Source organism: Monodon monoceros, unplaced genomic scaffold (assembly GCF_005190385.1).
Source record: "Monodon monoceros isolate NGI ecotype Baffin Bay Population unplaced genomic scaffold, NGI_Narwhal_1 Super_Scaffold_20, whole genome shotgun sequence".
Classification (NCBI taxonomy): domain Eukaryota; kingdom Metazoa; phylum Chordata; class Mammalia; order Artiodactyla; family Monodontidae; genus Monodon; species Monodon monoceros.
This window is the reverse complement of record NW_021703777.1, coordinates 120,118,818-120,145,591: the sequence shown is the minus strand read 5'-3', so window position 1 is coordinate 120,145,591 and position 26,774 is coordinate 120,118,818. Positions and strand designations below refer to the sequence as shown.

General features: G+C 36.3%; 1 protein-coding gene across 3 annotated transcripts in view; it reads left to right on the top strand.

Moving 5' to 3' along the window:
* Positions 1-20,639, top strand: part of ANKRD50 (ankyrin repeat domain 50) — a 40,973-nt gene extending 20,334 nt beyond the window's left edge. For all 3 annotated transcript variants that reach the window (XM_029235784.1, XM_029235783.1, XM_029235782.1), the window contains exons 3-5: positions 8,693-8,922; positions 14,833-18,380; positions 19,901-20,639. In XM_029235784.1, coding sequence (XP_029091617.1) covers positions 8,693-8,922; positions 14,833-18,377 — 3,775 coding nt within the window. In that variant the 3' untranslated portion in view covers positions 18,378-18,380; positions 19,901-20,639. The remainder of the gene's footprint in view (positions 1-8,692; positions 8,923-14,832; positions 18,381-19,900) is intronic.
* Positions 20,640-26,774: the final 6,135 nt, after the last annotated feature.

The following is a 26,774-nucleotide window of genomic DNA, read 5'->3' as shown; positions in this document are numbered from 1 at the left end:
TTAAAAGTTAATTAGCCTCTTGAGAAAGAGGCAGTAAGTAAATTCACTGTATTAAAAAAAAAATGGATTTCATTTCAGAATTGCCCTAATGGTCTTTTAGCTGCCTTTCTGCCTGAAAATCAGAAGGCCAGCTACAGAAGCATGATGCTGCCAGTGCTTATTTTCGACATAGAATTGAAAATGGGGGGAGAGCTAGCTCAAGGACTTCAAATTACATTCATAAAAGTATTAATGTAATATATATTGCCTGAACTTTAATAATGCACCTAAGAAATGTAAGACATTTAATAACATATATCTACACAGGTAAAATCCTGCGGCACACTGCTGGTTTTAAAGATGGTGGTTATCTTTGTATGAATGTGATAATCTAATACTATCACATTATCTCATTTTGAAGATAATATATACATATATATTCACAAACAGGAAAATCTGTTTTAGACTTCTAAAGCACTCTTGCTTTGTGTGTGTATACTTTGATGGGATTGTCATTTATAAAATGATAAAAGGTAATCTGGTAGAGGTGTGGATCTGTGTGTCACTTGGTGGCGTAGGTATCCCCATATGGTGCTTTTGATGGAATAAATAAAAGGAAACTGAATACGGGAATTCTGAGTCTAGAAAATTTTTTATCTAGTGTTTCAGAGTAGCAGTTTTCCTATTAATTACCATTCATTCATGAAGCAGATTTTACTGAGTGTTTGTGATGTGCAAATAATGGTTTTGAGTGCTGGGAATCTAGCAGTGCACAGGACGGGCGCCAACCCGGGGGAGGCAGCACGGAAGTGGAGGAGCTTCACCCCAGCCTTACAGTGAAAGCGGTACATGAGATAACGCAATAAATTACTTTGAGGATGGGATCAACACTACAAAGAAAACAGGATGAGTTGTTAGAGGAACAGTAATACATGATGAAGGCCATTTAAGACATGGTGACCAAGGAAAACCTCTTCAGGGATAAACTTTGTGTTGAAATCTGAAGGAAGAGAAGTTCGGCCTCGGGGAGCTTTCTAGGCAGAAGGGAGTACCAAGTACATAGGCCCTGACTGGAGGAAAGCTTGCTGTTAGGACTGAAAGGGGGACAGTGGCTGGAATAAAAGGGAGTACTCAGGAATTAGTCCTAGGGTTTTGACTTAAGAAACTAGGGGGGTGATGGGATACCACTAACTGACATGGGGAAAATGGGTGGGGAGGAACTTATTTGGGGGGTAAATTGAGAGAATGCTTCTTTAAACATGTTAAATTTGAGACGCCTGTAGGACATCCACATGGAGATGGTAGAAGACAGTTTCGAGTTTAGAGGTGATGTCAAGACTAGAAAAAATTACTCAACATTTTTAAAGCCATAGTTTGGCTTCTGGTTTTGACATGACTGACTAAGGCCTGGGAAATAGTCTAATAGCAAGAAAGTGAAACTATGAGAGACCTGTAAACCCCAGCCTCAAGATAAATGTGGAAGTTAATACCAAACTGAGATGCAGACAAAACTGACACAACATTTACTCTTTGAAATAAATGTATACCCTGAACATCATCAAGAGCATAAAGACCCTCATTTGGAACCACGGAGACAGGTTATAGACTTATGCTAGAAGTTTCCCTGGACCCAGTTAAGCAGAAAGGAAGAACAAAGAGTGCTGGGAAGAATGAGTCTCACAGATGAGCTCTGTGCAGGAGTCAGACATCTGGGGGTAATGGCGAGGGGGCTGTGGTGAGAAAGGCCTTGTGTACATCCCCACAGCTTCTCAGCTTAATTGGTTGGGGAGAAGTAGAAGCGCAAAGAAGTTGTTCATGCCCATGACTCTGAGTCATAAGGAGATTCTTAGAAGCCTGGACACTGGACACACTAACCTGCAATTGCTGATCCAGAAAGAAGTTATCTTACTGAAGAGCTGTCACAAGATATGTAAAAATATATCTCAAAACCAGTAGGGAGAAGGGGTCTAAAAAACAGCACCAGACTAGGACTTCCAAAACTATGTTGAATAAGAGTGGCGAGAGTGGACATCCTTGTCTTGTTTCTGATCTTAGAGGAAATGCTTTTAGTTTTTCACCATTGAGGACGATGTTGGCTATGGGTTTTTCGTACATGGCCTTTATTATGTTGAGGTAGTTCCCTCTATTGCCCATTTTCTGGAGAGTTTTTATCATAAATGGGTGTTGAATTGTGTCAAAAGCTTTTTCTGCATCTATTGAGATGATCATATGGTTTTTCTCCTTCAATTTGTTAATATGGTGTATCACATTGATTGATTTGCATATATTGAAGAATCCTTGCATCCCTGGGATAAACCCCACTTTATCATGGTGTATGATCCTTTTAATGTGCTGTTGGCTTCTGTTTGCTAATGTTTTGTTCAGGATTTTTGCATCTATGTTCATCAGTGATATTGGGCTATAATTTTCTTTTTTTGTGACATCTTTTTCTGGTTTTGGTAATGGATAAAGAAGGCACATATATACAATGGAATGTTACTCAGCTATAAAAAGAAATGAAATTGAGTTATTTGTAATGAGGTAGATGGACCTAGAGTCTGTCATACAGAGTGAAGTAAGTCAGAAAGAGAAAAACAAATACCATATGCTAACACATATATATGGAATTAAAAAAAACATGGTACTGATGAACCTAGTTGCAGGGCAGGAATAAAGAGGTGGACATAGAGAATGGACTTGATGTGGGATGGGAGGGCGAAGCTGGGGTGAAGTGAGAATAGCATCAACATATATACACTACAGAATGTAAAATGTTGGCTAGTGGAAATTGGCTCGGTGCTTTGCGATGACCTAGAGGGGTGGGATAGGGAGGATGGGAGGGAGGAGATATGGCGACACGTGTATGTATATGGCTGATTTGCTTTGCTGTGCAACAGAAACTAACACAGTATTATGAAGCAACTATACTCTAGTAAAGATCTAGTAAAAAAAAAATCTTATATTTTTAACAGTCTATTTTAAGTGAATAACAACTTAAGTTTGAAGGCATAATAAAGCTCTACATTTTACTCTTCCTCCCCCCAAAAACAAAAACAAAACAAAAAAAAGCACCAGAAATGCTCACCAGAAAAATATTGCCATGGAACAAAAAGAAAACCGTAGCCAAATATATTGTCTTAAATGAAAACATAATTAATGAGCAATTGCCTGACTTCAGCAGTTGCATGAAGCAGAGATATAAGTGCTTGGAAAAGAGATGGTGAGACAACAGAATGAGATGAAACTTAGCCAAAATATATATGGGGATTTACTCTGTCTGTGAAAAGAGAGATATTTCAAACCAAGTCAATAAGAGAAAGATACTTTAGTAAATAGTTTGGGGATAACTGTGGAGCCACGTGGGGAAAAAATTGGAAACCTAGTTCACATCTTATGTCAAAACTAATGTGATTAAAAAATAAAATTTTCAAAGCTTTTGAAGAAAACATGAGGAAGTGTTTTTTTTTTAACCTTTAGAGTAGGGAAGTCCCCTCAGAAATGAAACATATAAAACTCAGAATTCATAAAAGAAAAAAGACTGATGTGTTAACATATAAAACTCAGAATTCATAAAAGAAAAAAGACTGATATATTATATAAAAGTAAAAAAACAGAGAAATTGTACATTTCAAAAAAAAAAACCCTTTAAAAGTCAAAAGAAAAGTAACGATGGAAAATATTAGCAACAAAATCATTTTCTTAATACTCTCCAAAAAAGAGAAACATTAATCTTTTGGAAAATGGATAAAGGATATGAAGACACAGTTTAAAGAAAAAGAAATAAAACTCCTAGACATTTGTAAATAAGATTGACCTCATGATAAGGAAATGTCAACTAAAAGCATAATGATGCCATTTTCTGCATATCTGTGGAAAATAATGTTAATTGCTATAATGGAGGGGCTAGGGAAACAGGCACTCTTACGCAACTGTTGGGAGGGTATGCTTATATAATTTCTAGAGGGTATTTTGACAATATCTGTGAAGATACACACAGATATGCCCCTTAACCTAGCAACTCTAATCCTAGTAATATGTCCTACAGATATACTTGTATATTTTTAAATGGTATGTATAAGAATATAGTAAATTTAACCTGAATCATATGAATAATCACATTAAATGTAAATGGTAAATACACTAGTATAAATGGCAGTTTGTCTGATTAGATAAAAATGTAAGATCTAATTATATGTTACCTAAGACAAATATACATAAAGAGACATATAGCTTAATTTAAAAAGAATGAAAAAATACATACCTGACTGTTTTAGCTTACTGCCCTTGGGTTCCTTTGTTTTTGAGGCAGAGATAGCAGTATGCTGATTTTTTTTTTGAATTTTATTATATTTATTTTTTTATACAGCAGGTTCTTATTAGTTATCCATTTTATACATATTAGTGTATATATGTCAATCCCAATTGCCCAATTCATCACACCACCACCCCCACTCCCCGCCACTTTCCCCCCTTGGTATCCATACGTTTGTTCTCTACATCTGTGTCTCTATTTCTGCCCTGCAAACCGGTTCATCTGTACCATTTTTCTAGGTTCCACGTATATGCGTTAATATACGATATTTGTTTTTCTCTTTCTGACTTACTTCACTCTGTATGACAGTCTCTAGATCCATCCACATCTCTGCAAATGACCCAATTTCATTCCTTTTTATGGCTGAGTAATATTCCATTGTATATATGTACCACATCTTCTTTATCCATTCGTCTGTCGATGGGCATTTAGGTTGCTTCCCTGTCCTGGCTATTGTAAATAGTGCTGCAATGAACATTGGGGTGCATGTGTCTCTTTGAATTATGGTTTTCTCTGGGTATATGCCCAGTAGTGGGATTGCTGGATCTTATAGTAATTCTATTTTTAGTTTTTTAAGGAACCTCCATACTGTTCTCCATAGTGGCTGTATCAATTTACATTCCCACCAACAGTGCAAGAGGGTTCCCTTTTCTCCACACCCTCTCTAAGCAGTATGCTGATTTTTAACTGCACAGGGGCTCGGTGCCCCTAACCCCCAAGTTGCTCAAGGGTCAGTTGTATATAGAACAATTGAACAACACTATCACCACTTGACCTAATGGACATTTAAAGAACAGTCCATCCAACAATAGCACACACAGTCTTTTCAAATGCTTACACGTTTACTAAGTTAGACATTCTGGACCATAGAACAATGCTTAATAAATTTAAAGGTGTGCAAGTTATTCAAAGTATGTTATCTGATCACAATTGAATTTAAATAATGGTAACACAGGAACATAAAATACCTGGTGGGAGGTCCCCAAATATTTAAAAACTATACCACTCACTTCTCAGCAACCTGTTTCAAAGAAGAAATCAAAGGGAAATTATTTTGAATTGGATGATAGTGAAAATACTTGAGGGAAATTCATGACATTAAAGGATTATATTAGAAGTATGAAACAATGATTTCAGTTTGTATTATAAGGAACTAGGAAAAGAAGAACACATAACCTGGAGTAAGCAAAAGACAGGGAATAATCATCAAATCCTATCAATTTCACCCACCAAATTTCCCTCAGATCTGTCTACTTCATTCTGACCTTGCTGCTTACTACCTTATTTATAACATTGGTTCTAGATAGACAGTAGACCATCGTGGGTAAGAGTGTAGACTAGGGGGTGACTGACCATCCTGGTTTGCCCAGGAGTGGGGCGTGGGGGGCATGGACAGGGAGGAGGAATGGTTGGTTCTCAGCACTTAGAACTGGTAAAGTCCTAGGCAAACCAGGCTGAATGGTCTACCCTTGTGTAGGTTCTAGAGCCAGACCCTGAACTTCAGTCCCTTCCTTGAGCTTTGGATAAGTGACTTCTCCTTGTGTGCCTTGTTTTCCTCATCTGGAAATGGGTATTACAGTAGTACCCATCTTAAAGACTTAATGTGAGAATCAAGTGAGTTGATGCAGATGTGAAGTACTTAAATGCAATAAAGCAGTGAATTAAAGTTAGCAGTGATGGCCTTGGTAACAGCAGTTCAGGATGGAGATTGTTTTTTCTTTTTTTTCCCTTAAATTCTGAGCAGTGGCCTCCTATCGCACTCTTTCCTTCTAGACTTACTCTGTTTCAGGCTTTTCTTCAACTGTAGCTAGTTATCGTTCTAAACACAGATATAAACATATCAGTTCTGTGCTTAAAGTACTTCACTGGCTCCTTAGTACCCTTAGGTCAGAGTTCACATTTCAAAATACTTTGTAAGTCCCAGCATTTACTCTTTCAGTAATTTTCTTCAGTATGTCGTTCACTGGTCCTTCTCTTCCCCCAGCCTGTGCGTGTCCTATTGCCTTAACTCGATTTTTTTTTCCTGTGTCTGTTGCCTTACTCTCGAACTTTCTCCTGACTAAGCTCCTCTCCTAACTTTGCTGACCTCTCCCCTTACCCTGTCCTGATCAAAAACAGGTTAGGTGGGGGCTCCCCCCTGGTGGCGCAGTGGTTAAGAATCCGCCTGCCAATGTAGGGGACACGGGTTCGAGCCCTGGTCTGGGAAGATCCCACATGCTGTGGAGCAACTAAGCCCGTGCACCACAACTACTGAGCCTGTGCTCTAGAGCCCATGAGCCACAACCACTGAGCCCACATGCCACAACTACTGAAGCCTGCATGCCTAGAGTCCGTGCTCCACAAGAGAAGCCACTGCAATGAGAAGCCCGTGCACCGCAACGAAGAGTAGCCCCCGCTTGCCGCAACTAGAGAAAACCCGCGCAGCAACGAAGACCCAACACAGCCAAAAATAAATTAATAAAATTAATAAAATTTAAAAAAAAAAGTAGTTAAGATTATGGTCTCTCTCAAGTGGCACTGATTATAGGATATTACTATAGTATATTATGATAGTATATTTTATATGTACTATATATAGAAATATATATATACTGTATATGTATATATGTACTGTATACGTAGGTAAATATATAACACTGGTTTTACGTCAGCCTTCTTTGTTCTCATAGTAGAGGAACTATATACATAAGGTACAATAAAGGACATTTTCCTAAATTTATAACATTCCTTCTGCCAGGATGGCCCTGCCTTCCCTTTATTGTAAAATTTATTGCAAATTTATTACTATTCCTGGAGAATTTTAATTGATCCTTCAAAACTTAGTTCATCTTGAGCACCTAATATTTGAATGTTTCTCTGACATTTTCTTCCTTTCTTATCTACTTCCCTTGAGTTGATCATTTCTTATCCACTGTGTTAGTAATTTTACTGCTTTTTTTGGTAGCACTGAGCAGCCTACATTGAAGTTATTTGTTTTCCAGTATAGGCTACAACAGTGTGAAGTCTTTACTTAGGATCTCCTATGGGTACAGCACTGCTAGGTTCTGGGGTTATACTCATGAGCGAGACTGACATAGTCCCCGTTCTTTTGATGCTTAACCTCTAAAGAGAGAAATAAGAATTAATGACATTGAGTAAGTTTAACATTACAAACTTGATAATGCTGTGAAAGAGAAATACTTGATGTTGTGAAAGCATATTATAGGGTCTTGGTTTTGAGAAAGTGACTCTCAAGCTTACCATTGAAGACCAAGGAGGAGTTAATTACACGAAGAGAGAAGGGAAGCACAGACCAGGCAGAGGAGACTGCAAAGCAAAAGGCCCTTGTGTAATTGTATCTAGTACAAGTCATGGAAAAAGCTAGTATGGCTGGAGGAACATTGTGAAAAGTTTGATCTGCTGCAGTAGGAGCTCTGGAGGGAGTGGCTGGAGGCATGTGGATTAGTGTGGTTCCTGGGTGAACGAGATGACGGCAGTTTGGAGTAGGGTGATGATACAGACCAGGGTGGGTTTGAAGACTTTTATAAAGAAGCATTGACAGGACTTAGTGATACATTGGATCTGGGTTGCTATCAGGATTGAAAGATTAAGAAGAGAGTTGTAGAAAGGATTATCTGTACGTTTCTGGTGTTCATGATTAGATGGATTCTGTCCTCTTCACCGTTGTATCTTTCAGTACCTCATTCAGCATATGGAATGCTCATGTAAATATTTGTTGAAAATGAATGAGTATTGTTTCAGTTATGAAAAATTGTATTCAACTTCAGTATAAATTATCTGAGTAGGAAATGTGTTGGGATTAAACCTAATAATTTATCCTTTACATTGAAATTTGAACATACATCAAATGGAATCTAGACTGTAGTTTATCTTTGAAAAGTCTTTTAAAGTAAAACTTGTGTATGACAAACTAGATGAAGTGCAGTCATTTTGTGAGAGACATGATGATAAAATCTTCTAAATTCTAGAGAACTCTTGATATCTTTTCTATTACTGAAGTGATCCCCAGTTTCTTTTTCCTTTCCAATACACTTTAGCTTTGTGATAAACAATTCAAGCTTTTATTATTGATAAAAATGTCAGGAAAGGAATAGTGAAATCTTGTTTCAGGTTCCTACTGCCCTTCTTAAGAATGCTGAATCAATAATACACACACACACACACACACACACACACACACACACTTTATTGTGGAAAATGTTGTTGTTATTGGAAATGTGAACTATTTAGGACCAGTATTCTCATTAAAGTAAGGAATTGAAACTTGTACAATAGTTTTAATCTAAAACATTAATTTTTTCTTAAAACAATATTTATAACCTGTAATTCTAGTGTTTGGATAATAAACCTTAATATCATAGCCAGTAACATTCAAAATGCTCATATGGATGTGTTTCACAGGTGTGTCCTGCTCCCTCTTTTGGGAATGAAGCCTCCCCAGCAAAGCCTCTATCTGCTTGTGGATTCAGTGGATGAAGGGTGTAATGTTATGGAAGGTGAACAGACGTCTACCAGCTTATCTGGGACTGTGGCAGAGCTTTTAGCTGGTCACCATGAGTTCTTTCCACCATGGCTATTACTTCTCTGTTCTGCCCGAAAACAGAGCAAAGCTGTTACTAAAATGTTTACCGGTAAGCGTAATTCCTGCCATCTTCAAATGTTTTTCATTGATGAACTAAATAATGCATGTGTTTCTTTCTTAGAGGAGAGTACTCAGTTGAAAATCTGGTCATTGCTTCTGCTATTCTGTCAGCTGTTCTATCTGTTCTATCAGCTGTTTTCAACTGTACTTTTTAAAAGTTGTATTAAAAACAAGCCATAGAATATTTTAAGATCATTTAATAGAACCTTTTTTTTTCAAGATTCTTTATCTAGCATCTTTAGTAAAGGTTACGAGTATTTCATGCCATCTTAGCTGCTTTATGTCTGTAGGGCTGCCATTTTTATGCTGATGTGTCCTGATCAGCTTACGATGTTTCTTCTAACGAGACTGAGAGTAGTGAATATGCGTATTAAAAATCAGTGGCAGTTTCTCTAAGACGTTTTTCCTGGTTTAAGAGGAGAGACAGAGTCAACAGCCATTCACGATACCTCTTGAAGTAGATCCTTTTTTTAACCCTTTTCTGATGTGTGAGAAAACAATCTATACAATGTATAGAAGTACCTGATCAGGTTTTTTTCTTCCTTTACTTTTCTTGTTTCCCGACTCTACTTTTTTACTACCACAATAAAGTTGTGGTTTCTCCTATTAGATTATGTAAAGCCCTTTTTTTCTTTGTGCTATGGGAAGTAAAAGGAGCATAAAACAAGGACCACTCACAGGATTTATAGTGTAATTGGAAAGATAATTAAGTTATTGGTTAATTAGCCATATCACTTGTAAATAGTTCTATACATTTTACAGAATGGTGAAACCCTACTAATTTGTTAAAATGGTTTCCTTTAACCAGATTTATTCCCTCTTTTAGATTCCCTTGCTACTAATAACAGCACTTTTGATTTGATTTCCGTTATACTATTCTGTTCTGTTGTTATTGAAAATCTAGTTGATAAAAGTTGGGGGATTAACAGGATAACAGCTAATACTTAATGTAGCTCTTAGTATGTCAGGTCCAGATAAAGTTAAATCCCCTTTTGGTCTATGGCATCCCATTTCTTTCCCTTCCTCATTTGAGACGACCAGTATTATTAGTTTATTTTCTGTCCTTTCAACTCATATTTGTATTCTGTATATTTTTATAGTTCACATAAATGAAACACTGCATACACCATCCTAGCTATTTCCATTTACTGGCTATGTGACCTTATGCAGCTTACCAACATGACCTGTGCCTCAGTGCCCTTATCTATAAAATGAGGATTACACATTCCTATTACTTTCCCCACAGAGTGTTTGTGAGTCTAAATGACAAATTACATGTGAAGCACTTAGAACAATGCCTAGTACATAATAAGTGCTTCATAAGTGTATTGCTGCTATTATTATTATTATCACTATATCCTTTTGTTTGATAGCATTGTTTTTGAGCCCTATTCCTATTACTACTTATAAACCCAGTTCATTGGTTTTAACTGCTGTATATTATTCCTTCCCATGAATAAATCTCCAATTTTCCCATTATCCTATTCATGGACATTTAATTATTTCAGTTTTTCATTATTACAAAAAATGCTTCATGAACGTGCTCAAACACGTCTTGTGCACGTGTGCTAAAGGTTTACATTACAAACCCAGACAGAATTACTAGAGTGTGTACGTTTTGAGCTTTAGTTAATTTTTCCAAATTGCTATCTGGTGTGCTTGAAATAATTTATGCTCCTGCCGGCAACACATGAGATTTCCCCTTTCTCTATATTTTCGTCAGTTCACGTTTGTTATTTGCAGATCTGCATTTTTCTGCCTTAGGGGCTTGCGTTTGACGTTCCCTCTGACGGGAGTGACCTTCTCCTGAACTTCTTACTATCTTAACATTTCGATCTCTTCTCAAATACCAGTCTCCTGCAGGCTTCTCCATATTCTTCTATCCGATTTCTATTTTTGCCACCTCAACTACTTAGTCACACATTTTTCTTCCTATGTCTTATTACTGTTTAAAATTGTTTACATTTTACATTTGTTTTCTTACTTGGGTGTCTCCTCCACTAAGATACAGCCTCCATAAGAACAGGAAATTTGCTTGTCTTGTCCACCACTGTATCTCCTCAACATCTAGATCAGAGCTTGGAACAAAGCAAAGAAATGAATTTGTGTTTCTTTGAACTAGGTCTTGGAGAAAGCAGCGAGCCAAGAAGGAATAAGGAGGAACTGAATATGGTCTTGTTCTCTTACCATACTCCTTCTTATTAAAAATGCTGAGCTGTAATAAGCATCAGATCACATCTCTGTTGATGATAGGTTTGGAATTTGGTAGTAAACATTGAAGAATATTACTAAAGTTATGAATACATATTTTCAAGTTGCTTTCCAGAAAGATATATATCATATATTTCTACCTGAAAGTGTTGGTTTCTCGGAACTTCCACCAGTATTGAATTATATATTTTCATATTTGCAGATTTAGTGTGTGAAAAATAGTATCTCATTTTTATTTATACTTATTTACTATTGAATTCTTCCCCCTTATGCTTAATTTATCAATTTGTCTCTTTTTTTTCCTTTGAGTTAGTACTTTCTCACCTTTACCTAGGTTTCCTCCAGGAAGTTAGTGATATTCGTATTGATTATTAAGAGGGCTTTTATTTCATATTTTTTTATTCTTTGCAGCTATTTTCTTCAGCTTTTTAAAACTGTAGTAATTCTTTTGAAGTCCCTTATATTCACTCTAATGTATTGTCCTTTACTATTGTATATTCTTATTTTTACATTTAGTGATTTTTATCCTTATAGTATATATTCTACCGAATGGTGTGAAATAAGACTCTTATCTGGATACTTTATCAAATCACAGATCTTCTCAGCACTGTTTATTAACTCCCTGTACCACTAGTTGTCAGTGCTTCTTTTATCTTAAGTGTAGGCATATGTGCATGTATGTGTGTGTGTGTGTTATTGATGTATTTCTAAACCATCTGTCTGCTCTTCTAAACTGTCTGTTGGCGTTTTTATGCAACTGTCACATTGGTTTAATATTTAAAATTTTCTTGTACGGTTACTTCCCAGTCGTCCTTGCCATCAATATTATTCTAAAATATGTGTTTTTACTTTTATTCCACTAGATTGACTTGAACAGCTTTTTAAAAATTATAACTACTAATGATGTAAACAAAATTATTACATTTGGTTAAAATTTAGGAAAAGTTTGACATTTAAAATATGCTTTCCTTCTGTCCATGAACATAGCATTTTTTTCACTTATTAAAAAATTTTTTCAGCGTTCCTTATGTCCTGCATGTTTCTGCTTTCTGCTGTTGTTTTAATGAAATATATGGATTTTGAATTGAGATGTATGCATTCCAAATTAGAATTGTCAGGTGCAACTTATCTCACAGGCTTGACATAAGAAGAAGTGTTATGTATGATAAGTACTGGAAGTGCTGCTTTAAAAATAATTGACTCTCAATAAATGTTGATCTCTTATATTTCTTTCAGAACCAAACCAAGAACCAAACCTGTTACTGTGGAGGGTTAGCCTAGATTCTGTCTTAATTACCTCAAGTTTCAATCATGATATCTTAGTTATGTAGGTTTAAATTACAGATATTTATTCATAATAGGCAATATGATCTTTCATGCCAATCATTATGTACAAGATCACTTCGGAAACTTTAAAACACTGTACAATGTAAGGTGGTAGTTATTATTTTTAAAAATCCTTTTTATTAGCAACATGCCAGGTGTTTTCCAGCTTAAATTGTTTTAATGAATTTATTAAAGTCAAAAGCAAATGAACACACAAAAAAGGTTTGGAGGCAAGTTATCTCATATCACTGATAAATGTAGAATGTTATACACTTCTAGGCATGTTTTAAATTCTTCAGATCAGGAGCGTCTTTTTTCGTAATTAAAATTTATCATTTGAAATTAATCTCTGTTGAGACTAATCAGTTATATGTTTAATCAATCAATTGAATGTATGTAAATATATATAATTACAGATTCCATTTTATATAGATTTAGAGGTATGCAAATTTGTTATTTCTTCATGTGTCATTCCTGGTAGGTTGTGTTTTTCAATAAATTTGTCCATTTCATCTAAGTAATTCAAGATTAGTGTCACAAAACTGAATTTTTCAACTTTCTCTCCAAACCTGTTATTTGTCCTTTAGTGGTCTCTTTTTCCATGCTTTTGGCCACACCACAAATGAATGTCAACTTTGACTCCTGTTCTCTTTCCTTCTCCACACTTACTAAGTAAGCTCTACGCAATCTAGCTCTTATTAGTAATTTCCAGCTCCAACTTTTATTTTTATCTGTTGCTGCTACTGCTTTGGTTGTTGAGGTTTTCAGTGATTCTTTTTTGTTTTTTGAATTTTATTTTATTATTATGTTTTTACACAGCAGGTTCTTATTAGTTATCTGTTTTATACATATTAGTGTATATATTGTCAGTCCCAATCTCCCAATTCATCCCACCACCACCACCCCTTTTTTAAAAAATTAATTAATTAATTAATTAATTTTTGTCTGCATTGGGTCTTTGTTGCTGTGTGTGGGCTTTCTCTAGTTGTGGTGAGCGGGGGCTACTCTTCGTTGCAGTGCGTGGGCTTCTCATTGCGATGGCTTCTCTTGTTGTGGAGCACGGGCTCTAGGCGTGTGGGCTTCAGTAGTTGTGGCACATGGGCTCTAGAGCGCAGGCTCAGTAGTTGTGGCGCACGGGCTTAGTTGCTCCACGACATGTGGGATCTTCCCGGACCAGGGCTCAAACCCGTGTCCCCTGCATCAGCAGGCAGATTCTTAGCCACTGCGCCACTAGTGAAGTCCTAGTGATTCTTATGTAGACTTTGGCTGTGCCTCTAGAGTTGACTCCACCTGTTCGTCTTTAGTGATGTTAGAATAGTCTTTCAGAATGTGGATCTGCCTTGGTCCTCGCTGACTTCTCACCACAAAGTGAGAGTCTCATTTCCTCACATAGTACCTGGCATATAGTAGGTGATATATACATTTGTTTTATTCAATTGAGTAAGAGTATTTTACTCAGTATTAATTGACCATCACTAATCTTTGCTGAATTTCTAGATTTATTCCTCTTAAGAGAGTTCATTCACTTAGGAGTTTTTTTCTTCTGGAAGATGAATTACACAGTTGTCTAATATATCCATGTCTATAAAACAGGATATCATCTCCCTTCGGAAAATGATATGGTTTCCTTTAAAGAACTTAAAGTGAGTTTTGAATAGCTGTAACTAGTATGGTTTTAGGTTGGTTTGAAGTTTATTAAGTTGCTTTATTTTCACAGTGCTGAAATTTTGTTAGCATAATTTGACCAAGTTGCATCTTCAGATTCAAGCTGTTTATTGACAATCTAAGATTTAATTATTTTAATTTGGTAACATGTAAAATAATGTAATTTAAAGGCAGTGACAGGTGATATTCTAACTGTATGCAAATGTTCAATTCCATAATTAAGACTAGTGTACCTTCAGTTATGTGGATGGAAATATGTAAATTTTTCACATGGAAAAGATCAGCTTATAAAAATAAACAAACCTTATTTATGTCTCCTGCAACTTTTTTTCCTAATCATTTGGGGGGTCAGAAAATCTTCCCAATGTGCTTGGCTATGTATGTAAGATGTCTAATGCTCATTTAGTATCTCTTATCATGGAAGTTGAGAAGAGCACTGAGCCACTAAACGAATAAGAAATAGTTCCATTTGTGGATAGGAAAATGAAATCGTTTATCTGCCATCAGTGTGTTTCTCCAGAAGGAAAAGAAAACTGACTCATATACTTCTAGGTGTCTATTGACTGGTTTATTAGTATTAACTGACTTACTATTGATTTGTTTGCTTCTCAGTTTGTCACATGTTGAAGACATTCTCTTTGACTATATGGAAACTTTGGTAATCATTTTCAATTGACATCTACTTTTTTGTCCTTAGGTTTTCGAAAAATAAGTTTAGATGACCTTCGGAAGGCATATATCGTTAAGGATGTTCAGCAGTACATTCTTCATCGCTTAGATCAAGAAGAAGCTTTGCGGCAACACCTCACAAAAGAAACTGCAGAGATGTTAAATCAACTGCACATTAAGAGCAGCGGATGCTTTCTTTATCTAGAACGAGTTCTCGATGGAGTTGTAGAAAATTTTATTATGTTAAGAGAGATTCGTGACATCCCAGGAACTCTAAATGGTCTGTATCTCTGGCTGTGTCAGAGACTTTTTGTAAGAAAACAGTTTGCAAAGGTTCAGCCTATTTTGAATGTGATTCTTGCAGCCTGCCGACCTCTGACCATAACGGAATTATATCATGCAGTATGGACCAAAAGTATGTCATTAAGCTTGGAAGACTTTCAGCGCAAGTTAGATGTCCTCTCCAAACTTCTTGTTGATGGACTAGGAGATACTAAAATACTGTTTCACTATAGTTTTGCAGAGTGGCTTCTGGATGTGAAACACTGCACTCAGAAGTATTTATGTAATGCAGCAGAAGGACACCGAATGTTGGCTATGAGTTATACCTGTCAAGCCAAGAATTTAACACCATTGGAAGCACAAGAATTTGCATTGCACTTAATTAATTCAAACTTACAGTTAGAGACAGCTGAGTTAGCTCTGTGGATGATATGGAATGGTACACCTGTCAGAGACTCCCTGTCTACACTAATACCCAAGGAGCAAGAAGTGCTACAGCTGTTGGTGAAAGCTGGCGCTCACGTCAACAGTGAAGATGATCGCACATCATGCATAGTCCGACAAGCCTTAGAAAGAGAGGATTCCATCCGGACATTACTAGATAATGGAGCATCAGTAAATCAGTGTGATTCAAATGGGAGAACATTACTGGCTAACGCTGCTTACAGTGGCAACCTTGATGTGGTGAATTTACTCGTCTCTAGGGGAGCAGATTTAGAGATAGAAGATGCTCATGGGCACACACCACTTACCCTAGCTGCTAGACAGGGACATACCAAGGTGGTTAATTGTTTGATTGGTTGTGGAGCAAATATTAATCATACTGATCAGGATGGCTGGACAGCATTAAGATCCGCTGCTTGGGGTGGCCATACTGAGGTCGTCTCTGCACTCCTGTATGCTGGCGTCAAAGTGGACTGTGCAGACGCTGATAGCCGAACAGCTTTGAGAGCAGCAGCCTGGGGGGGCCATGAGGACATTGTACTTAACTTGCTACAACATGGTGCTGAAGTCAACAAAGCTGATAATGAAGGTCGAACTGCTTTGATAGCAGCAGCCTACATGGGACATAGAGAGATTGTGGAACACCTCCTGGACCACGGAGCGGAAGTGAATCACGAGGACGTCGATGGCAGGACTGCACTCTCTGTGGCTGCACTTTGTGTTCCTGCAAGTAAAGGACATGCATCGGTTGTTAGCCTTTTAATCGATCGAGGTGCTGAAGTGGATCATTGTGATAAAGATGGCATGACTCCACTGCTGGTGGCTGCCTATGAAGGACACGTCGATGTGGTTGACTTGCTTCTAGAGGGGGGAGCAGATGTCGACCACACAGATAACAATGGTCGTACACCCTTGTTAGCAGCAGCTTCTATGGGTCATGCTTCGGTTGTAAACACACTTCTGTTTTGGGGCGCAGCTGTGGACAGCATTGACAGTGAAGGGAGGACAGTCCTCAGCATAGCTTCAGCCCAAGGAAATGTTGAAGTTGTACGTACTCTACTGGATAGGGGGTTAGATGAAAATCACAGGGATGATGCTGGATGGACACCTTTGCACATGGCAGCTTTTGAAGGTCACAGATTAATATGTGAAGCACTTATTGAACAAGGTGCTAGAACAAATGAAATCGATAATGATGGGCGGATACCTTTCATATTAGCTTCGCAAGAGGGTCATTATGATTGTGTTCAAGTATTATTGGAAAACAAATCCAACATTGATCACAGAGGTTATGATGGAAGAAATGCACTGCGGGTTGCTGCATTAGAAGGACACAGGGACATTGTTGAGTTACTTTTTAGCCACGGAGCTGATGTGAACTACAAAGATGCTGATGGTAGGCCTACTCTTTATATTTTGGCCTTAGAAAACCAACTTACAATGGCTGAATATTTTTTAGAAAATGGTGCAAATGTAGAAGCAAGTGATGCTGAAGGAAGGACAGCACTTCATGTTTCCTGCTGGCAAGGCCATTTGGAAATGGTGCAGGTTCTGATCACCTACCATGCTGACGTCAACGCTGCAGACAATGAAAAGCGCTCTGCTCTGCAGTCTGCAGCCTGGCAGGGCCATGTAAAAGTGGTGCAGCTTCTGATCGAGCATGGCGCCATGGTGGACCATACCTGTAATCAAGGTGCAACTGCGCTCTGCATTGCGGCCCAGGAAGGGCACATTGATGTTGTGCAGGTTTTATTAGAGCACGGTGCTGATCCAAACCATGCTGATCAATTTGGACGCACTGCTATGCGTGTTGCAGCCAAAAATGGACATTCTCAAATAATTAAATTATTAGAAAAATATGGTGCATCCAGTTTGAATGGCTGTTCTCCATCCCCTGTCCACACAATGGAGCAAAAGCCTCTACAGTCAGTGTCTTCAAAAATGCAGTCATTAACAATTAAATCAAATAGCTCTGGCAGTACTGGTGGAGGGGACGTGCAGCCTTCGCTGCGCGGGTTACCGAATGGGCCAGCCCACGCATTCAGTTCTCCTTCAGAATCTCCGGACTCGACAGTTGATCGGCAGAAGTCGTCATTGTCAAATAATTCCCTGAAAAGCTCAAAAAATTCATCTTTGAGAACTACTTCATCTACAGCCACGGCTCAAACGGTGCCAATTGACAGCTTTCACAGCTTGTCATTTACAGAACAAATTCAGCAGCATTCGTTGCCGCGCAGCAGAAGTCGACAGTCAGTTGTTTCCCCGTCTTCCACAACACAGTCCTTGGGACAGAGCCATCACTCACCGAGCAGTGAGTTTGAGTGGAGTCAAGTAAAGCCCAGTTTGAAGTCAACTAAAACAAATAAAGGGGGGAAATCAGAAAATGCCAACAAATCTGGGTCGGCTGGGAAAAAAGCTAAACAAAATAATTCTTCACAGCCAAAGGTTCTAGAATATGAAATGACTCAGTTTGATAAAAGAGGACCTACAGCCAAATCTGGGACTAGTGCACCATCTAAACAGACGCCAGCAGAATCGCAGTGCAAAATTATACCTTCAGCTCAGCAAGAAATCGGTCGATCGCAACAGCAGTTTCTTATTCACCAACAAAGTGGGGAACAGAAGAAGAGAAACGGAATAATGACAAATCCAAATTATCATCTTCAGAGCAACCAGGTTTTTCTTGGTAGGGTTTCAGTCCCACGAACAGTACAGGATAGAGGGCATCAGGAAGTGCTGGAAGGATATCCTTCCTCGGAGACGGAATTAAGCCTTAAACAAGCCCTGAAGCTTCAGATTGAGGGTTCTGACCCAAGCTTCAACTATAAAAAGGAAACACCATTATAAAAGGTAACATTTCATCAACATGAAGAATAAATGTCCAAAGTGTAGTTCCCTCTACTTAGAATACTCTTCCCTAATCCACACGGCCACCTCATCACTCTTCCTGTCGTCTTCTCAGCAAGACCCTCCCTCGTCACTCTTTGGAATTTGAATTCTCCCACCTCCAGCACTCCCTTTCCCCCTTTCCTGCTTTACATTAGCCACAGTACTTACTATTTAACATGCTTTATATATTTTATTTATTATGTTTATTATTTGTCTCCTCTCTACTGAAATGTAAGCTTTGTGAGAGTAGGGATTTTTATCTCTTTGGTTCACCACTGTATTCCAGGTACTTGGAATACTGCTTGGACCTATAGTAGTTTCTCAGTAGAAATGTGTTGAGTAAGTGAATGAATGAGTGGGTGAATGAATATGCTATTTGTGGATCTCAGATTAAGGATTCCCTCCTATACGGTCACTTCCCCCTCTTAAAAGTTCTCTGATGGTAACAGAGGCAGGGGCTATTTCAGTAATACTCCCTTTTGGGTTTGAATAAGGTAGTGTATATAGTGCTTAGTAGGTAGTTAGTGAATGTTAATTTCCTTCCTTTTTCCACCCTGGAAGAAATAAAAGATTTAATCATGAAAGGTAATTTTTATTATGACAGATCCCTTAAGAATCTTCCAAGTAAAATTTACACATATCAAGAATAGGTGTGGAAAGATGATAAATGGATGTATTGGCAAGAGGGTATTTAGGACCCAGTATATTTAGACGTAAGAATTAAATGTTTAAACCTCAAAGTTATATTTATTAAATAAAAACATTTTTTTTTCTCCTTTTCACTACAGTGGATGCTACAGTAATTACATAGGGGAAGTTAATGGGAAAACAGGTGCATAATTTTGTATTATGGATACTTTTTCTGAAGTACATTTCTCATATTCAGGATAAATTCAGATTTCACTAGGAATTTTTGCTAACTTATACTACAGTTATATTTATCCCACTTTGCTTAATCATTTTTCATCCTCTAACAAAATTGTACTCTTTTCTTTAACAAACTTGAAATCTTTCTTTTGCTTTTTTGTCTTTGGAGATAAATTTTTAGGGATGTTTTAGGTAAAACATTATTATACATACATTTCCTATACCTCCTAATAATAAACACCCTTCACTGTGAATCTACAGACAACTAGTCAAATCTCATTCAACAATAATTTGTCTAAAAGTAGTTGATACATTCTCCGATGGGATTTATTTTAAAAATATTTAGTTCTGATGGTACAGCCCTCCAACTCATTCTATCTTTTGTAAAGGTTAAGTATAGATATATATTATACAGTAAAACATATGAATTAAGGTAAACACTTTGTGGAATCTTTAAAAGTGATTTATACGTTAAATAATGAATCTCTAAAAGGTCTACTTTTGTGCTTTACATAGTAAATATATATATTCTTTTGTAGGGTTTTAAAACTAGATGTAGTTAGATAATAAGTATAATATAGAAATTAATTTTTTTTTTTTAACTTTTGCATTAGTTTCCTATTCTGTGAAACAGAGGACATTGTGATTGGAGTGATTCTTCAGCTACTGGATGAAAACATAAAATGCCTGTTGATTTGCTGAAAAAAAAAAAAAAATGAAGAATGTGATATCTGCAGTACAGTTACCTTAAATACTGTAATGTGCCTAAACAGTAAGGCTGCCTTCTCAGTGTAACCCTCTGTACTTAAAAAATTTCATTTTCTGTGCTTTGTATTAACTACCCAAGAGTAAGCACTTTTTTTTTTTTAAATGCAGATACATACTGCAGTTCCTTGATAAAAGCTGAAAAAGATTTTGAGTAAAGTATTTTAAGTTAAGATTTGATAAATGTGCATGTGCCATGATCAAATATATATGAAAAGGCAGTGTTCTTTGTATTTATTTTTTTCTTTCTGTGGCAAACAAAACTTAAGCATACTGTTTCAGTTGTATTTGCCTTGTTGTAGTGTATGGCTTGTTTCCTGTATCCTTAAAAATGTCACTCAATAAAATAAATCATACAACTATTTTATGTTCACTACACCTTCAGCACTGGTTAAAAATGTGTTTCTATTTAATGCCACATCGAGGTGAAAAAAGTTTCATGAAAGATTTTTAAAATGTCTAGTATTTTAGGGATCTGCTCTAAGTAGTTTATATTTGGATTTCCCAGTAGAATCCTCCTAATCTTCGGCTAAAGGTGTCAAAAAAAAAAAAAGAAAAGAAAAAAGAAAGAAAAGAAAAACACACACACAGACTACAGGCAGAATAAAGTTCTGCTTCATTCACTGGGATGCAGTTTCACCTTCCACTCACTTGTCATTCCACCTCCAAGAAGACAGATGATCATTCCTGAGGCATGAAAATTCTCAGGGACAGAGCCAGGCCTCAGTGGCATGTGTGTAGAGGGAGATGCACCTGTCTATCTGAGGGTAGATTTTTGATCCCTGAACAATTCATTGACTACCCTTTCTCTCTTCCATCCAGTTAAATAAAATATCTACCACTGTAAATTGTGATGGTAGCTTCTCTCTCAGTTGTTTCTATTTTGTAAATCACTGCATGACCAAAATAGCCCCCACTCAAAATCAGTTGGGTCAATTTTAGTGATTAGTTGGATGAATATTCTTGATGAATATAATACGTGTTTTCCTTCACTGATGACACCACTAACCTAGCGGCCGTAGCACAGGTGTATTTTTTTTTTTTTTTTTTTACTGCTATTTGATAAATGGTAGTGATGGATTTGCACTTTTCTGTCCACATACTCTTTCCTGTTTTTCTCTTTGGACAATCGCTTCCAGAATGATGGATGCCAGGGTTAAGGGTGAAGTCTGTAACCAAGGAAAACAAAGTTGACCGCTCAAATGAGCATGTGACCCACAGCTTTAGCCTCCTGGGTGGACTCTAAACCAGTTGAGCTAGCTTAGTGGGTTGTGTGCATGTCTGGAAAGATTAAAATTTATTGTTTAGAAACCAAGGTTGTAGGTTTGATCTTTGAAAAAGCCCTGGGATCTTACAAAAAAACCCCAGAAATTCTGTTCTTTCTATGTGCGTAAGGAGGAATAAGGGAAGAGAATTTGGAGATTCAGCACAAAACCACTGCTACTACTACTGGAAAAAATCTTTAGAAAATGTCTTAGTAACTGAGGTCAGTAATGTCATCTTCATATATGAAGGACATATACATGATACATTGTTCACAGAAATAGAAATGTATAATTGGTTGTGATAAATGTTTCACTTGATCTTCCTATAAGGCTTTTATTTTTGCTTCTGTTTTTTAAAGTCAGCAAAACTTATGTGTTTATGTCATCAGTAAGTCATAATCAAGAATAGGAGATAAGTTGATAAGTTCAATTAATATTAAGGTGACATGGCAATATTGATAACTCGAATGTGAATGTTTCAAGTATTGAGTTTTTGTCCCTATGGGACATTTATTAAATACGCTTAATAGGACTCTTGCAAAGTAGCCTTAAAAGTGTTAATGATTCTGTTAATAAATATGAACACATCCTATTATTATAACCAACTTTACTCATATCTCAAATACAGTACATTTATGTAATTTTAGAAGATGAAGCTCCAATTTCTTATTAGGTGTATTTTTCTTTAGAAAGAGAACCCTGAAAGCTGCCAGTTTTTCTAGTAAACCTTGAATTATTGGAATTGTATTTATTTAATTTTATTGTTTTTACAAAAATGCACCTTGTGGCCAAAGGGCAAAGTTATGACTCATTACATAAGGGATTTATGTTTTCTGAAGAGCTAAATGTTTTCATATCCATACTATATACACTTGAAACAGTTGGTAGGAAGAGAACCTGCTGGAAAAATATGATTTTCAAAAGTAAATATTCCTCTGGATGTTTTTATATTAATTAAGCTTTGGAATAGAACAGCAATGGCTTTCAGTTAGAATATGGATGAAAAGGGGGCTGAAGATGCCCTGCTTTGCTTATTTGTTTCTGTGGGGATTTATTTAATACCATGACCGACAATAGCTTCTGCTTCACTAAGAGAGTAAAAATAGTCCCACAAATATAAAACTCCTAAAGAGCTATTTTTTAAATAAAAATGTTTAAATTTTGTAAATCACTTGATGCCGTAACACAACCATGATGCCATGTGCTTATAACAGTTTTATACCATTCCGTGTGTGCTTCCCTAACAGTCATGAGTTGATAATAAAGGAAGTGATAACAAATACAGCAATGAAAAATAAAATCTCCATGTTTGTAGGAAAGGTTTTGGAAGGAAAATTGACCAGAACTCAGTATGTCCTGCAAAGTACAGCCAGTTATATCATGTCCTTCACCCTCATCCCCATGCCTACTGGGATCCTCACCAATAATAGTTCACTGATTAAAAAAACAGGAGTAAGTACTTTTTCCCATGTTGTTTGCCTATGCAAATGTTTGTTTTACTTTAGTGTCCTCCACTTACACTTCTCAGCAAATGTAGTTTCAGACAAATGCTTTTTCTTTTTTCATTTTTCCCTTGGTTTGGGGTATGTAAATAGCCTAAAGTGTACATTGAATTTCACATTGTAAAAGTTTTATTTTATTCCTTGTATTATATTAAGCAAAAATCCCTATGTATATGAAAGTGCATAATAAATATATTTGCTTTACAGAGGATATCTTGTTTTAATTTTATCCTTGAACCAACAGAACATCCATGTGATTGGAGTGATTCTTACGTGCTTGCAGTAAAAACAACTGCTAGTTGTTTTAAGTTAACTTCTTTTAAGTACATACTGAGCAAATGAATTTTGGAAACATTTCATAAAGAAATGAGATATAAAACCTTTCAAAGGAACGTAGAAAAAAAGATCTAGCCTTAGTATCTTCCTAAAGTTTCTATAAGGACTTAATATTCTCCTCCCACCCCCAAAAACATACTGTATCTCACCATGTCAGGTTTCCTGCCTCTGAAATTGCAGTAATCCAATAAATTGTGTGCTCCTTGATCCTCAGAGTATCATGGGCATCTTAAAGTTGATATTTTGGGGTTTTATTGCAAACAATGGTCATTTTCTAAATAATTTTCTATGTATTCTTCACTCAGTAAACTTAAGTCACTTCTTCAAGACCTTCTGCTTCTTCCACCAGAACACAGTGTTGTGTGTGTGTGTGTGTGTGTGTGTGTGTGTGTGTGTGTGTGTGTGTGTCTTTTAGAGGTTTCTAAAAGGGCCAACAAGGCATGTTCTGTTAGGTAATTTTACAATAATTACAGGGTTCTATAGTCATTACCTCACATTCTTTATAAAATTGTTGAAATAATAAAAGTCTTACTCTAAAAATTTTTAATATATTTTTTTTAAACACAAGTGGGTGATGTACATAGAGGAATTTTAAAACAGACTGGTTGACTAAATAAACTTACATGGAATTTTCTAGCTGGTGGTCCAAGGAAATACACTGGGAACTTGGCAATGACTAATGTTTTCACTCCTTTGCTCTAACAGTTGGAGGGAATCCAACTAATAAGTAGTGAGATACATATCAAAGGCATAGATTCCCGAATTTCTGGGAAAATTTTATTCATCATGCAAATGTATGCACTAATCTCATCTTTAAGATAGGGTCTCTGCTTGCTTGTTTTGCTAATATAGTAAAATTAGAATTATCCAATATTAAAATGGAGTCATTTGAAATTTACTGCATATTTAGATTTCTTAGACTTTTGAATACACACTGTCATTACCAAACTGGCAAAACTTAGCTACATTCTAATGACCATATTCTTAGAAGAATATATTTTTAATGTTTAGAAAAAGCCCCTGTGTACATCTAGCTTTCTACTTACTCTTGTTCTAAATTGATACAAAGGTATGTCCCAAAAGAACTGATGCTGCAATTTTAATGAGTGTCTGTTACTCCTATTTTGTTTGTAAACTTAGGTTGAAATATACACAGCAAGAAACACAAATCCTAAGTTCCTGTCCTATACATTTTTATAAAGTGAACAGACCTGTTTAACCATCGCCCTGATCAAGTAGGCCGTAATCATACTCTCAGAAACCTCCCTTGCCGCTTCCTAGACATTACCCCCAACAAAGAAAACCACTATTCTGCCTTTCTTCACAATAGATTAGTATTGACTATTTATTTAAGCTTCATAGAAATGGAATCAAACAATATGTCCTTTTTGTGCTATTTTCTTTCCCTTAATGTTATGTTTCTAAAATTTATCCACACTATGTGAAACAGTGGTGTACCTCTTTTCATTGCTATAGTATTGTTTGTCTTTTAAAACTGTTGTATAATATTGCATTGTGTGAATTTACCATACTTTCAAAAATCCATTTTACTACTAATGGGTATTTGGACTGTTTTGGTTTTGGGCTCTTGGAAATTCTGCAGGCAGTTACATTTTTGTGCATACTTTTGGTGTCCATATGTATACATTTCTTTTTCATGATGAGTGAAATTACTGCATCTTATGGTATGTGTATGATTAGCTTTAATAATGTCAAACAATTTTCTCAAGTGATTGTATCAATTTCTACACACATCAGCCATATACAATAGTCTCTTATTGCTCTACATCCTTGTCAATACTTGGTATTGTTTAATTTTCTTCTTTTTTCTTTTCTCTTTTTTTTGTCATTCTGTTTGATTGTATTCTAGTATTGCATTTGAGGTTTGAATTTGCATTTCCCAGATGACTAAAGAAATTAGACATTTTACATATGATTTTTGTCTATTCGTATATGCTGACTTGTGAAGAAATTTGCCCTTTTTCCCCCTTGGGTTTCTTGGTTCTTAGAAATTCTTTTATGTTTTGGATATAAATCCTTGTTATAATATATACAATGCAGATATCTTCTCTGATTCTGTGCTTTGCCCTTTCACTCTCATAATGGCATGTTTTAATAGAGGTTCTTATTTAATATTTTTTAGAAGTTAATGCTTTTTTGTGTCCTATTGTATAAATATTTGCCTGGCCCAAGGTCATGATGATAGTCTCCTATGTTTTCTTCTAATAGGTTTTTGTTTTACCTTGATGAATTATCAAATTAATCCAGCATTATCTATTTCTCATTGTATTTTAGTATCATTTTGTCATAAATCACGTATTCTTATATGGGTAGATCTTTTTTGTCCATCCTTGAGCCAATATCAGACACATTTAATTACTGTGGCTTTAGAAGTTTTAATATCTAGTAGTGTGAATCCTCCCACTCTTTTCTTCAAGATTGCCATGGCTCTTCTTAGCATTGTTTTGCGTTTCCATAGAACTTTTTAAATCAGCTTCTCAGTTGTCATTTCAAAAAGAAACTTGCCAAGAGATTTCGACTGAGACTGCATTGAATCTGCAGATCAATTTGGAGCTGGGTGAATTGATCTGTTTATACATTTAGTCTTCCAATCAATGAACTTGTGTATCTTTCATTATTTTCAGTAATGTCTCTTAATTTTCTGTGTAGAGGTATGTGCATCTGTTAGATGTATTCCTAGATAATTTGTTGCTCATTGATGCTGTTGTAAATGGTATTTTTATTTCATTTTCTATTTGTTATATATAGAAGTCGTTTCAGTATATTGATCATGTATTCATAAGTCTTGCTGAATTTTTTAATGTGAGGTATAACTTACATACAATAAAATTCATCCTTTTTAAGGATAGTTTGATGAGTTTTGACAAATGTATACAATATCAACACCACCACAATTGAGATATAGAACATTTCCATCACTTCATAAAGTTCCTTTGTACATGCCCTTTGGAAATCAATTCTCTCTTCTCACCCCCAGGCTCTGAGAACCACTGGTCTGATTTCTTAATAGTTTTGCCTTTTTAGAAATATCTTATTTGCATTTAGATATTTGTGTCAACATATGATTTCATTTGTCTTGGGTAAATATTTAAGAGTGGGATTGCTGAGTTGCAAGGTGCGTATACCTTCACATTTATAAGAAATTAATGAAACCCTTTACAAGGTGGCTCTACCATTTTGCATTCTCGCCCACAGTGGATGAGATTTCCAGTGTCTCCACATTTTCACCCACACTTGGAATTGTCAGTCTTTTTAATTGAAATTGTCATTGAGATGACTGTAGCCTCACATGCGGTTGTAAGAAATAATAGATACCCTATGTACCCTTTCTCTAATTTCCTCACATGGTAGCATCTGGGGAAACTACAGAACAATATCACAGGCAAGATATTATCATTGATAAGATCCACCAATCTTATTCCAATTTCCGTTTTACACGTTCTCGTGTGTGCACGCACGCACGCGCACGTGCACACATTTAGTTCCGTTCAGTTTTATCATTTGTGTATGTTCCTATATCCAACACAACAGTCAAAATACAAAACAGTTCCGTGCCTACAAGGATCCCTTGTGTTGCTTTCATAACTACACTCACCTGC